The sequence below is a fragment of the Trematomus bernacchii genome, unplaced genomic scaffold, assembly GCF_902827165.1.
Source record: "Trematomus bernacchii unplaced genomic scaffold, fTreBer1.1, whole genome shotgun sequence".
Lineage (NCBI taxonomy): Eukaryota > Metazoa > Chordata > Actinopteri > Perciformes > Nototheniidae > Trematomus > Trematomus bernacchii.
Window position 1 is genome coordinate 8,528,466 of NW_022987689.1, and position 15,120 is coordinate 8,543,585.

Consider the following 15,120-nt stretch of genomic DNA (forward strand, 5'->3'; position numbering starts at 1 on the left):
CAGGATGGGAAGCAATGAGTGTCAGTTTTAATACAGAAATAATGTAATGATGAAAATGATAGCAACAGAAATTGAGTCAATTATTTAAACAAATCAACAACTTTCATAAATACACTTCTACATTTAAGGTTCATGTCGCAGTGTTTATTTGGCATTCTTCATACAGATGTAATTACAACATTTTTTCAAAGAGTTTGAAAAAAGAAACATAACAAAAGACACACCGCCATCTTTCGATTCTTTTAATAACGTTTCCACACACACACAATTTAAAAAAAACGTAAGAACTCAGTAACACAAAGATAAGAAAACATTAATAGCATATTTAGCTTTTTTTTTTCTATGACATGGTTGTGTGAGTTGTTGCGTAAAATAAAAAAGTCAAAATAACTTTCGAAAGGCCCGGCGGTAGATCAAGAAGCAGTGTTACATCCTTCTACTTCGTGTTTGAAAACGCTCAATAGGCGCTTTCACACCGCAGTACTTTTCCCACAAAGGTTCATCAGAACTTAGTTCATGAGAACTGGCTTCAGTAGAAGCTGCTGGGACTCCCAGCTGAAATGCCTTGTGTTTAGAGTTGGTATTGTTTTTTCCTTTCAAATATTTTACTCATGTAAACCCGCCTCTTTAAATACCAGCATGAGGTAAATCCCAGTGGACCAGCAGATCAGGACCCATCTTTTTTTAACTTAAGCATGATGTTTTGGCATTGAATATCCTCCAAGTGCAGTTTCTCCAACCCATTTCCACCTACAGTATTGTCTCACAGCATTCCCAACAGTATAGACCCACTCAGTTATATCAGCTGTAATGGCATGAAGATAAGCGTCTTTTTTGACATCTAAGCAGATGACAGAGGTATTTTCATGTAAATACATATAGAAAAAAAACAACATTTAGAAGTAAACAGTGAAAGCAATACTTAAATGTTTAAATGAAACTTGAATTACATTATGTAAAAGAATGAAACAAGTCTCCACTTAGCAGAGATCCAAAACAACATTTCAACATGCAAAAAAGACAAAGTTGGCTTCAATATATATATATATATACACATATCAACACATTTTGTCAGGGATCATTACCCCCAGAAACAGAATTGATCGACGTAAACTGGTGTTTTCATTAGTAGTGTTGGTTATAAACTCTCACCACCAACTATAACTAATTGATATATCTTCAGTTGTTTGTTTTAAAAGAACCCGAGTTGATGTCAGCCTGCTATTTCTCCAAAGAAACAAAACAAAAATCTTGATCCAAACATTGCTTGATAGCTGAATTCCCCATGATTCAATCGGTCAAATCATGTTTTGTTTTTTTAAAGATACAAGACAAATGTTGGTGATGCTCACCCCAAATTCAGAATGAAAAACAAGGCAGTTGTCAAAAAGAAGGCGGTTTCTGGTGAACAACATTTACAGAGGTTTGTGTTTAGGAAATATCAGACTGAAGCATTCTGATGTCTAGTGAGGTATAAGTCCGCTCTCCTGTAACTGCGGCTTTATGACAGAAACAGTGAGCCCTGTGAATGAGTTTAAATGCATTGTTCTGTTGATGGTCAGGCAGTCACAAGAGTCCGTTTATCTCTCTGCTTTGTGGACCAATTATTCTAATCAGAAGCCATCTCTGAGGATGAAATGATAGACTTTGGTGATTTTTCCTTGGTTTTGTTTTCTTTCTGGTTCCATATGATCCATTCCCTCCTCAGTGTTGAGCTAGAAGAGCTTTGCTTCAAAAACAAGCTCTTACTTTGTCCCATATTCAGTTCACCACAGTTAAATTAGATCCACTCTGATCATGTAATTGTAATGTTATCAGTGTGGATAAAAAGGTCAATGTATCACAAAGGGTGAGCTGTGGAAAATGAGCCCAGTGTGGGGAAAATTGTTCTGCTGACGTTCAGCGGCGGGACCGTTTTGTCCTCTAGATGTGTGTGTCGCGGGGTGCTGCTGCCCTCTACATGAAACTGGACCGTCTTTAGTCACTGTTGCATGTGGGTGGTGGCATGACTGGCCGTGGTGGCCATATCGGAGCCCAGCATGAAAAGCTGTTCGCTGCCCTGAGACCTGGCACCAGAGCGACTGGGCTGGCAACAAGACAGATCCTGGCTGGCACTGGCTCCTCTCTTTATTGGAGGCCGTGTGGAGACAGAGGGATCATTTCATGAGTAGAGTGAATAGAGTGGTTACAGTACAGGTCATATGACGGCCAGCTGGCACTGCAGTTTGATAACCACACAGATGGATAGTGATGAGTCAGGAGGTTTCCTGTGGGTCTTTGTCGTCACTAATCCCAGGACGGAGACCTCATCCGTAAGCGGGCTACTGTCCTGGGACATACGGCCAGCTGATGGAGCTTCCGGAGAGCTGCATGTCACGAATCAGCGTCTCGATGGGGGTCTTTCCTACCAGGCGCATGAAAAAGAGCTGCGAGATGAGGCTGGCTGGAACGGCGCGCAGGGCAGGGAGGCGCAGGAGCAGGCGTCCGAAGCGCTGAGGCTGACTCGGGTACTGCATCCTCTCGTACTCCGTCAGAGCTACCTGAGCCTTCTCCTGCAGAGACTCCACGTGGACCGGGTCTGTTAGACCACAGGCGTCTGAGGGGGAGGGAGAAGGAGGCCGTTATTTAATAGTGTGGGCAGGTTACATAAAGAGTCGTGATGAGAAATCCAGGCAGATAATAATAATAAAATGCCCCTGAGGTGAACACATAAAATATAGTGCCTCGGCATGTCTACCCTGTAAAAACAAGACATTAAAAACCTGTATCACAGCTTTAAAGGAATACAAGGATGGGGTCTTTTAAAAATATTTGAATGCTTTTGGATGAGGCAAACCCACAAGGCAAATTGTTTTAAAAGAAGGCCACTAAAACAAGTCTTAAAATTCAATGTGCTGCATAATGATCAGTGGTGGCACTGAATTATGCAGCACATAGTGCGTTTTCATTAATAAGCCAGGAGATGGTGCCATTGTAGGTGAATTCCCAGATGGAGGTTGCACATTTACCTGCAGCCCCACAGATATTTAGGTATGTGACATTTTCAATTTTAAAATATACAGTTTTCCAAGACGCTTACTTTGTGTGTTTAGTTCCTATCCATAGTTATAAAGAGAGGCGCGATAAATATTTTGAAAATTAAGACAGTAACATAAGACACCCTGTATTCATTGCTTGACAAACACAACATAATTCAGTTTGGCTGCAATCCACTCATTTTAGCAGCATATTAAAAAGAGGAAAAACATCAATCAATCTACATCTATCTTTATGTATATGTGTATATAGTCTAATAATGGTAAAGCATATACAATTAGATGGATGTATAGTTATGGCTGTCATGGAATTAAGATCAGTTTACTATTCATGTTTAGTAGTTGTTTAATTGATTAGCGTTTTCTTTGGCTCTGTGGGAGCTTTTTTTAAGTGTGAAAAAGGTAGTCCCGGTGATGTCATCAGCGTTATGTTGGTTGATGTCTGAATAAGGCCTCCTTCACACGGGAACGTTTGCGTTTATGCACAGTATGCGTATTCAAAAAAGTCTTCCGTTCACATGCATTCGTTTCATTTAACGTGTCTGTTCAAACGAGACCGCTGGAAACGCTGTAGTACATATGCCGGGCCTGTAAGTGGCGCTGTAACTTCCGCCAAAATACACCAAAAGCAGCGAAGAAGAGCAGCCCCGCAGCAATGTTGCCATGGCTACCCTTCTGTTTATGCCCCGCGGTGTATTTAGCAACATGTAGTTCATGTAATTCTCCATGTCCACTTGTTGCTGATGGTTGTGGTAGAGGAGCTGTAGATTTTGCACTAATATCTGTAGCATGGTCAGTAGCAGTAGCACTAGCAGTAGCTACTGACAGGAGGAAGTGTGTGTGGCGATTGCTGGTATTCAGCGGGATATAGTAATTTCCTCAGCATATGGATAAATGCAACGGGGAAGTTAACTGAAAGAAACCGAATCTGTGGATATTGCATCGACCGACCAAGAAGCACGTCTCCGTGGAGAGGACGCGCTCAGAAAGAGAGATATTCTCTACAAACACCGGGTGAGATCGCTCCTCTGGGACACGCCGGTCCTCTGCCTACAAACATTTCTCTTTTTGCCGCCGACGGGCGCAGGAGCAATGAACAATAATGGCCTGGATTAGGCAGTAAAGACAAGTTTGGTGTATCGCAGAGCGGACTTTTTAATTTTGTTTGTGTTGTTTGGCTGGAAAATTGTCAATATAATGGATCAATGCATGAAATCTGACTCTGTTTATTTTGTTTAAGGAGTATATTGGGCGTTAACAATTCTGGTTTGCCTTTTATAATATTATTTCATTCAAGAACCCCTTGTGCGTTTAATTAACACAGCTATTTTTGATAGTTGCTACAGCAGTGAGCAGGAGAGGTGGGGAGAGGCGGGGCTATCGTTATTTTTTCAGGAAATATTCGTATAGAGGTGATTACACGGACTCGGTTGACCCCCCAGAGCGTTTCGTTTGCAAATCTATCCACCTTGGGACCCGTTATCGTTTGTGGGGTCAGTTTCTATCGGCCTCGTGTAAATAATAGGGCTATACGCAGGGGTGCACATAACTGGTACGCAGGTACGCATGCGCGGCAACAATCTGAAATGCGTACCGTCACTTGTGTCACAAAGCGCATTTGCGTACCGACGTTCTTGTGAAGCTTTTCCAGAAGGCGGTTAGATCACCGGACGACAGAGTTGGTCTCCGTGTGCACAGACAGGGCTGCTGTAGACGTCGGTCTGTACAGCAGCCCTGCGCTAAAACAGCTGATGACAACGTTCACACGCCCCGCGGTCACGAAGCGCTGTACTCCACCCCCCCCCCGTCAACAATCGCGAAGCGCTGTACTCCACTGTCACACCCCCCCCCCCGTTGACAATCGCCAGAAGTTGGAGTACCAAACACTGACTCCAGGTACTCATCCGAGTACCTCACTGAGAAAGTTGTGTGCACCCCTGGCTATACGCACGCGAAACTATGCAGATACAAGCAGTTTTCGGCGCCTAAGACTCATTTTAAAGTTCAACACTGGATGTGCAGAGTTTAAAAGATGAATGAGAAACAACTTTATGGATAAGATTTAAACGCTGGAGTGCCACTTTAGAATGCCTGAGGTGGTTGGGCAGCACATTGTGTTACGATAACATCAGATGGAACAGAAGAGCAGCAACAATCACCTGGTGAAAACAGCGCGATGGCCTTGAGGCAGCTGTACTCAGCCGAGTCCACCTGCAGCCGGGTCAGCTTGTCCACCTGGTCCTGGAACACCCTCACCTGGTCCATGAAGGACACGACGCGCTCCGCGGACATGGGCGAGGAGTGGAAGCCGGCTGCGGCCAACAAGGGGGCCATGTGTAGCGGCAGGGCCGACTGGGCCGCATTGAGGATGAACAGCTCGCTCCAGCTCAGCCTCAGCAGAGCCACCTGTGGATTTGTGAGTGTGTTAATATGATTGACCTACACTGTCATCATCCATTTGTAATGTTCATTGTATATTTATGTTGCCATGTAGACAACCTTTTCTCATGGAAACATGCCAAAGAATAGCATCTGATAACCAGGGAATAACTGCAACATATCCAAACACAATTTAAAATCTAATCTGCTAACCTGATCTGACACAGGCAGCTCGGGAAAATAAGGGATGCTCCTGGCCCATTCCACGGTGCTGAAGAGTAGCCTTGCAGCCAGTTCACAGATGTTATCGATCCCCATGGCGTTATCCGGACCGGCCTGCTGGTTGTACTGGTGACCAAACCTACTGCTGGGGTACGGCTCGGCTCGCAGCAGCTGGGAAATGAGCTCCGACACCGGCTGACCTCCGCCACTCCCTCCGTTGTTGTTGTTGTTGTAGAAGTCGCCACCTCCAAGGCCGCTGGCTCCACCTAAGGGCGTGATGGAGGGGCTGAGGCTCGGCTGAGGTGGGATCCGACCGCGTTGAACTGCTGTAGTTTAGTTGGGGTACAAAGGGGAGGAGAGGAAGGGTGGGGAGGAAACAAAGAGAAGAGATGGAAGCAAAGGGAATGGGAAAAGGGCAGATAAAAAGAGACGGAAGATGAAGGTAAAGGGGAGGTATAGGAAGGGATTTGGAGAAGAAAACGGAGGGAAAGAAAACTTAAAACTGAGTTCAGCCAGCGGTGAATGTCAGATTATCAGAATACAGGCACAATCAAGTCTAGATTGATTCCTCAAGAAAAGCTTGAAAGTGAGGGGACACATTCTTGTGCTTGTCAGGTTTGATGAAGGTTATCTCCGAGTTATTAAGACTCCGAGACAAAAGATTACTCTCCATTCAAAATTCAAACCTCTGAAATATTTATTCTGGAGGGGAATTACAGCACACTATTTCATTAACCTTTAACCATACCATAATCTTAATCTTAATACACACAGATTTTATCCTGCGCTCCAAATCACCCTATGAGAAAGAACATCACTACAGACACATTGACTTCCAAAACAAAGCAGCAGGGCAGAATACTGGATAGAGTTAAATTAATTTGTGCGTATTCATGCTGTAAGCATCTGTTCTGTCTAGGTGTCCTTGAGCAACAGACTCCAGCCTGAGGAATGCTCTGTAGCTGACCCTGACCTCTCTGTGGAGATGGTCAAGCAGAGGCAATCTCTCTGCAGGGAGCAATAATGAGTCTCATTAGCAAGCTTTACGATCTGTGAGTATTAGAGGGGGAAAACAATTGTTCTAAAAATCGAACGAACCAGGTCAAAACAACGTGATTGTTTTTTGTGTAACCATTGGCATGACGTTGAACAATACTTCAATCTGGGCTCTGCCACTTAAATTGAAAACCCTGTATTGGATTTTGTCTGATTTAGCCAACAAGGCAGAGGGTTTGTGCAGCTTCACCCAGAGGCTTAAGGCTCTGGGAAGCAGGTGTCTTAGCACTGTATCCCTCTCAGTCACTCTTAAACAGGCACTAGATTAAGCCACTTAGCACATGGCATTGAGCTGACACGCATGGCTTCCTTTGCCATGATAGGGCCTAGACAGCCATGTGTGGCATTTTCCCTGCACTATGGAGCCCATGGAGCAGAAGAAACAAGATAACGTTGAAGGAAAATGTAACTATTATTTGTTATTGTCCTAAGAGCTGCTGATTGTAGTAATTGAATGTCTCTCTGACACTCTTCAGTAAAGGAAATATCAATTATTTTCATTTTTTACATTAATTCACTTTCAGTATTTGCCATATTGCTCATGCGCAGTGGCAGTGTGTCCCACAGTGTCTCAAATAATTTCTTAAGGGATCAAAATGGATTGCGGATTTACAGATCAGGGTAGGCAGATACCTTCTTTGCGCATGCCAACACGGAAACATTTCTTCAGTCGACAGTACTGGCACTGGTTCCTGTGGTGCTGGTCAATCTGACACTCTCTGTTTGACCTGAGGACATAAACACATGATATTGTTGATTATTGCTTACCAACATAATCATTTAGTCCGATGACATGCAGACTGTGTGATCTGCTTTCACCAAGTGGTTTTGTGATTTTACTGGTTTTCATGAAGATGATAAAAACTATCCAACCCTGATGGCAAAAGTGCAATCAATCCTTCCTTTACTGCTGCAAAGTGTATGTCAAACTTTTGAATGTACATCATATAAAAAGCTGTCATATTGATTATATAATTGTCTATGCGATAATACAAAGACTTCCTTTTTAAAGTGCTCTCAAACATTAATATTGCATCAGATTTACCACAAGGCCTCAGAGAATGTTACTATGCTTAGATAGCATGATGACTGTTTCTTTCAGTGTTACTTCTTCCACATACAGTATTGTTCTCATCTGTAGTGTGCAACATCCTCTTTCATATTTACTCAACTATAAAAGTAGAGCAGAGACAATTGGTTGTGAACTCAATAAACAACAGAAAACACTGTCTGCTACTTTTTTGAAAATCAGTTCATTGTTACAATAATTTTCAAGCGCAACATGCCAAATCTTCCGTGTAAAATCTTTCAAATTCTAGTTCTGATTGTTTTGTTCACACCAAACAAGTATCATGAAATCACCAGCATGGGCTCCTAGAAATTGTAAATGGTATATTTTTTATAGAACATACACCTATATCAATTCACTGAGAGAAATACTAAAAGACTGAGATATATTGGAAAAAGTCATTTGCAGCATTTAGTCAAGACAATATTGGCACTGAAATAGTTTGTCGACTTAAACATCTCACTGAGTCCGACCGCCTTTGCACAATCTGATTTTTACCTTGCGCCATAAAGCATTGGAACTTGCTTCCACTTGAGCTTAAAATGTGCAGACCTTTCAGACTATGTTATAGTTGTAGATAGATGTGTTGTAGAGATCATAGTAGTGGTGTTGCATATACATTAATGTTTTAATTGCCTATTTGTTGTTTTCTGTTTACCTGCCCATGGACTGGAGATGAACATTAGATATATCAGGCATAACATGTTATTCTTGTTCTGAATAATTATAGCAAACAGTCCCAGGCTGCAGTTTCTTTCTTGAATTTGGATATTATGCAGAAACTCTATATATGGTTTGATGTACGGCATGCTTCACAAGCATTATACTCTAGCAAACTAGGGATGCAATTACCAATAGTTCTGCCACAATTTACAAATGTATTGAGTAAATACAACTAGTTTTTAAATCAGACCATGAAAAATCACAAAGATATGTAGTTATTATCATAGGCCTACAGGACAAACAGCAGGCACATTTGTGATGATGGAACCAGACAATGTGTGGCATGTTTGATTGAAAACTTAAATCCTTAGCAGAACAGAAATAGATAATATATTGATAGTTTCAGTGCCATAGACACCTTTAAAAATGTAAATGCTAGGCTATATTTGTGGTTCCCTGTATATTCCTTTTATTTTTTACATTTGCTTTATGCATAATAAAAGCACATGGTTATCATTTTACACCTACAAAACACTCAATTACATTAGAAAGACAACAGCCACGTTGCTTATGGAAACCAAACAATGTATTGATTGTGTATAACAATGTATAGCTATAGCTTAGCAACATTGTTCCTTTTAGCAACTTGTATACAACAACAAAAAACACACGATACTATCAACAAAACCAAACAAAAACTACCCACAATGCCCCTCACCTGCATGTGTAGTTGAGATTCCTCCGCACGCTCCTCTTGAAGAAGCTCTTGCATCCCTCGCACGTGAACACGCCGTAGTGTTTCCCGCTGGACTTGTCCCCGCACACCACGCAGTCCACCACGCACGACTTGTCATCGTCCCCGGCCTCCATGTCGCTTCCTCCCGCCTGCGGAGAGCCGTCTTCGTCCTCCCCCCTCAGGTAACTCTTTTCCCCCAGCCCGTTCGTGCCCCCGTTGGGATCTCCCCAGCCCCCACTCACCATGGCCATCGCTTGGTTACCGAACCACGGAGGAAGAAAATGGGACAGGCCGCCAAGATGTCTGGCTGCTGTCAAGGTAACATAAATATAAGAAAGTCCAGTGTGTCTCCCTACACCTGAAATGGATCAGTGTTGCCTGCTTGTTTGTGCTCACCTTCGTTAATTAAGGTAATTAGAGCTTATTGCCAGAAAATAAAGAGTCCTCAGGCTTAACAAGCAGATGTCAATTAGAAAGAAAATAGGCTATAGCATTGAGAGGGAGGGTGTTTGGCAGAAAAAAGAGCGGTTCAATCTCCTCCCACTCCACTATGACCTGGAAACAGTCAGTGTGGCAACTTTTAGTTTTGCATGCCTGAGGATTTACATTCCCCCTATTCTTGTCTTCTTTCCTCCAGCTGTGTTGTTTTGGTCCTTTTCTTTACACCGATTCCTGAGATGGCTAAAAAGTAGCCTGCTCGATCGCTGCCTGGTCAGACGGTCTCATCCAGGGAACCTTTTCACAGGAAACAATGAGTCAAACATACAGTGCACATTCCACTAAAAGAGAGCAAAGGCTGAAAAGATATTCAAGCAAATGACATGGGGTGAAAATCTGCCCTAGCACACAGCTGCACTCTCACACATGCACTCCCAGCTCTGTCTCTGTAGCAACAGTAATGGCTGAAAAAGGACCTCGGTGTAGCTCGCCTTAGCACATGCCTGGAGAGGCTTTGACCACCCCTCTTAAAGCACCCCATACACCAAATGTTATCCCTGCTTGCGCCAGTTATTCCTCATATAAGGTTGCTGTCTACCAAAAGATTGCCTCTAAATCCTTCTAGAAATAATGTCAAGCTTACCTGGACGTATATGTGGCTTTCCTTCCTTCAAATTAAATCCTTTTTCTTGCCCTAGATCTTCCTCCCATTCAGCGAGCCTGAGAGCGCAGACACAGCTCTCCTATTCTGCTGTAATCCCCTCAGCGGCAGCAGCATTGTGACCCACAATGAAGTCATTCCTCATCAAGCAAAAACAAGTTGATGTCCTCACAACAACATCACTCACATGTGGCCGTGGGCCAGCTGCAGCAGACTGCGCTCACCTCCTAAATACACGAGTATAGATCCTCAACACAAGGAAGTGATCTGTCTCTTCCCTGCTTGTTGTAGCACGGCTGCTCGGTTGTGACAATGTCCTCCGTGCTGCTTCTTTCCCCAAAACAAAATAAAAAAGCAGCAGAACGTCCTTGTGCTCAGCCCTCCATAGTTCCTGTGGTCGCTCTCCAGGCACTCATGCGGACTTCTCTCTCACAGCCTTTTGTCAGTGCTTGCCCACCAGGAACTAATGACTTGCGGCCTAGCCCTCTGTGTGCTCCTCTTTCGTCCGTGTGTGTGTGTGTGAAGCCTTTGCCTATGGCTCAGGCAAAACAGGAGGTGGGGGTGGAAGGGGACGTGTGCTGCTCTTCCCCCCCCTCTTTCTCTCAGGCTTCAGAGTCCACAAATGAAATTATGATTGAAGAAAATGGCCACAGCCGGAGAAAGGCTGGATTTCTTTTTTTTCAGGGTTTTTTCTTCTTCTTCCTCGCCCCTCTTCCCCCTTCTCTATTTTCATCCAACCTATGTGTGTGTGTTGAGAGAGAGATCAAGCAAAGCAAGGGAGGGAGAGTGTGTGCAGAGGGGGAGGGGGCCGTCTCTGTGTGTGTGTGTGTGTGTGTGTGTATGTGTGTGTGCTCCCAGGGATTTGACACTGCTATTCAAGCCCTGCGGTTTCCATGGTGCTGGCTGCCTTATATGGCTATTGGAGTCAAAGAGCAAAGAGAGTGGGCTGTGTGGGGCAACACACACACACACACACACACACACACACACACACACACATGAAGGATGTGGAGGATCTCTCTCTCCTCAGAGATGCAGAGAGCATGACCCCTTGGCCTCAAAAAACACCCCGACAATACCAGATTACCCTAAAGCCTCGCTGCAAATACAAGCAAGCCGAGCTGCTGCCTGCCCTTTGTCTTTCAGAAAGCAATCAAATGTCAGGGTGAAAGTTTCCACATTGCCATACATGATTTAAGAAGCCGTGCAAAGAAACAGAGAGGTGAACTTTATTTCTCAAAGGGAGGATATATCTTTCCAACTCGAATAACACACTTTGATCTGGCGAATGTGTGAGCAGCCCGCTCGAGATCAGCTTATTGTCTTGGAAATAAAGGTCATCGTTTTGTGGTCATTGCTCATTTGCTCAAGGCCCTCTGTCTGTGGGCTTTGTGGAGCACGCAGTGATTTGTGTTCGAGGTTACCCGGAGAGGTCAAACAGACTTTCACACCCTGCCACGCTAAAAGCCCAGGGTCAAATGCAGATAAAGGGGAGGGGGTCGACGCACAGCAGCCCTGGATAAGAGCTTTAACAGATAAGTGATGAATCTGCTTGTAAATGTGCAGCTCTTCGGGGTTTGGGGGGGATGGCAGACGTAGATAGGGCGAGATGAAAGTCCTCTGAGACATTCACTATATGCAACTTGTTGTCTTATCTGCAGAGCGTTTACAGACATTTTAAAGGCATTATTTTCCCCCCTAAAACACTTTTACGGCATTCCTAAATCTAAACCCGGCTTTACCCCCTGGAGAACAGAAATGTGTGTGTGTGTGTGTGTGTGTGTGTGTGTGTGTGTGTGTGTGTGTGTGTGTGTGTGTGTGTGTGTGTGTGTGTGTGTGTGTGTGTGTGTGTGTGTGTGTGTGTGTGTGTGTGTGTGTGTGTGTGTGTGTGTGTGTGTGTGTGTGTGTGTGTGTGTGTGTGTGTGTGTGTGTGTGTGTGTGTGTGTGTGTGTGTGTGTGTGTGTGTGTGCCACTGTGCCTGCTTATTGTCACTTCTTGTATTGGGAAAGATTAGGCTTGTAAAGAACAGTGTCTGTGTGTGAGAAGATCAGATACCCACCGAGCTGTTAATCAATAGTTTTGTTCCATTAAAAAAAAACTCACATTTGAGTTGAATTGTACTGTTGTTTATTTAACTCTGTTTTGACGATTTTGATAAAATATTCAAAATGACAGATAGTGGATCTGCAATTTTGAATATTTTATCACATCTCTTTGTTTCATTTCAGTCACGTTTATCTGTAAAACAAATGGTCCTCATTGACATTTATTTAATAATAAAGCACGTTTTATACACCAAGTGCAGCTCAAAGTGCTTTAACAACAAGGCACACATCACAAATAAAAAAATAAAACAACTAGAAATTCACTTCAGGTCAAACGTTACAACCTTTTTGCACACGTGCAACATAAAAAACAAATACATTTAAGGGACACAAGGAGGTAAAAGGTATGATAATAAAATAAATAATGATCTCTGTAAAATAAGGAAGACGTAAGAGAAAACCAATTAATAAATCAAATTGAATATTAATATAATAATACAAATAAAGATTTTAAAAAGGGATGTTGCAAATAAAACTACAGCATAAATAAAACATCTATTAAACCTATACAATATATAAATAATAAAGATTAAAAAGGGATTTCTAATAAAAGCTAATCTAAAAAAAGGAGTCTCGTCCGGCAGTGGCTCAGTCAGTAGGGGCTTGGACTGGGAGCCGTAGGGTCGCTGGTTCAAGTCCCCGACCAGACCTAAATATGGAGTGTGGACTTCTACTTGGAGAGGTCCCAGTTCACCTCCTGCCCTGCCGTGGTGCCCTTGAGCAAGGCACCGGACACCCCCCCTTCCCCCCCCACTCCCATTGCTCCCCGGGCGCTGTACAATAGCTGCCCACTGCTCCTAGTACTAGACTCCTTGTACTAGGATGGGTTAAAAGCAGAGGCCAAATTTCACTGTGTGTGCTGTGTGCTCTGCATGTGTGACCATTAAAGAGGGTTTCATCCCTCCCTATTCTATTCTATCTCCATCTGTCGATTTCAGCTGCTTTTAGATCATTTGCTACCCAGCAACTAAAGGTTTGCCTAATCTTGTCTTAACTCTGCTTCAGTGCTCCTGTGGATTTCAGCCCCAGGATACTGCACTGCTTCTGTGTCGACATTAAGCTTCACCTTACCGAAATACAGAAGAATCAGAAATAATGTATTAGTCCAACATTGGGGAATTGTACATTGTAAAGGGACAGATAAAAGGCAAAAAAGTAGGTAGTTCAGTAAATGACATTAAAATAGCATTTGAAAAGAATATTTCACATATGAAGGAAAAGTGTGACCGATTTAAAAAGATGCTGCACATCATTTCCACTTCAGTGTGTGTCCGTCTGTCGGAGAGATATCACTTGGGGCAGGAGTGACGAGACCTTTGAACTGACAGTCAGGAATGTGGTTGCTGCCAGCGAGGCATCCAGAAATGCAAGAATGCAAAAAAAAGATGTCTACCAAGCTGGCAGCCTATCAGATAACGCACACAGACGTAGCTGACACTGAGCAGCACAGTGGTAAAATAGCTACTTGGATTTAATAAAAACTCTCAAACTTATTAAATGGTCAGGTATAACCTAAATCACAAAACTCTAATTGACATTGTGTGCAGTGCCCAATGTGGCCACTAGTACAACAAATTGGCTCAGTGGACGACACTGCCATAACAAGCTTAAATGACACATACACTATATAGACAAAAGTATTGGGCGACCTACACATTATGACATCCCATTCCAAATTCTTAGGCATTAATATGAAGTTGGTCCCCCCTTTGCTGCTTTCTCAACCTTCCACTCTTCTGGGAAGGCTTTCTACAAGATTTTGGAGTGTGTCTGTGGGAATCTTTGCCCATTCATCCAGAAGAGCATTTGTAAGGTCAGATACTGATGTTGGACGAGAAGGCCTGGCTTGCAATCTCCGTTCTAGTTCATCCCAAAGGTGTTTAATGGGGTTGAGGTCAGGGCTCTGTGCGGGCCAGTCAAGTTCTTCCACACCAAACTCACCCAACCATGCCTTTATGGACCTTGCTTTGTGCACTGGGGCTCAGTCATGCTGGAACAGAAAAGGGCCTTCCCCAAACTGTCTCCACAAAGTTGGAAGCCTAGAATTGTCCAAAATGACTTAGTTCCAGTGAAGGGGTTTCTTAATGCTTCATCTTACCAAGGGCACTAGGCCGACCCCAGCAAAACAACCCATAGCATTATCCCTCCTCCACCAAACTTTACAATGTAGTCAGGCAGGTAATGTTCTCCTGGCATTCGCCAAACCCAGACTGGTCCATCAGAGGACAGATGGAGAAGCGTGATTGGTCACTCCACAGAACACGTTTCCACTGCTCCAGAGTCGCTTTACACCACCCCATCCGACGCTTGGCATTGTGCTTGGTGATGTCAGGCTGCTCGGCCATGGAAACCCATGCCATGAAGCTCCCGGCGCACAGTTTTGGTGCTGATATTAATGCCATGCCATGGCTAGGTGCTTGATTTTATACACCTGTGGCAATGGGACTGAAACACCTGAAGTCAATGATTAAGATATTTGTCTATATAGTGTATATAAGTAGTATATCCTCGCTAAAATAAATAACTCATATCAGACATAAATAGTTGTTAAATTAAAAACTATATCCATTTATTTGACATCTGATTACGATATAAAACTACATTAAACGTAAGTAACCTCACAAGATTGTCCATGCAAACAGGTTTAGTTTGCATTGTATTATACCCACTGACCATCAAATGGTGTGAAAGACAAATAGTGTCTGCTTAAGGCTATTTATCTGAGGGTATCTCTTATCCGAAATAAACGTAGCTTG

At 43.3% G+C, this 15,120-nt stretch overlaps 1 protein-coding gene across 5 annotated transcripts; it reads right to left on the reverse strand.

Moving 5' to 3' along the window:
* Nucleotides 1-227: 227 nt before the first annotated feature.
* Nucleotides 228-10,748, reverse strand: nr2f6a (nuclear receptor subfamily 2, group F, member 6a). 5 transcript variants are annotated; one of them, XM_034137766.1, is made up of 6 exons: nt 10,484-10,748; nt 9,143-9,895; nt 7,326-7,420; nt 5,628-5,962; nt 5,195-5,441; nt 228-2,596 (listed from the first exon to the last, which is right to left on the reverse strand). In XM_034137766.1, the coding sequence occupies exons 2-6, from the start codon at nt 9,409-9,411 to the stop codon at nt 2,322-2,324; spliced, it is 1,221 nt and encodes a 406-aa protein (XP_033993657.1). In that variant the 5' UTR covers nt 9,412-9,895; nt 10,484-10,748; the 3' UTR covers nt 228-2,321. The 5 variants fall into 5 exon arrangements, with proteins under 5 accessions (XP_033993657.1, XP_033993655.1, XP_033993659.1 ...); XM_034137764.1 differs by having other exon boundaries at nt 10,447-10,522; XM_034137768.1 differs by lacking the exon at nt 10,484-10,748 and adding an exon at nt 10,242-10,337 and having other exon boundaries at nt 5,628-5,959.
* Nucleotides 10,749-15,120: the final 4,372 nt, after the last annotated feature.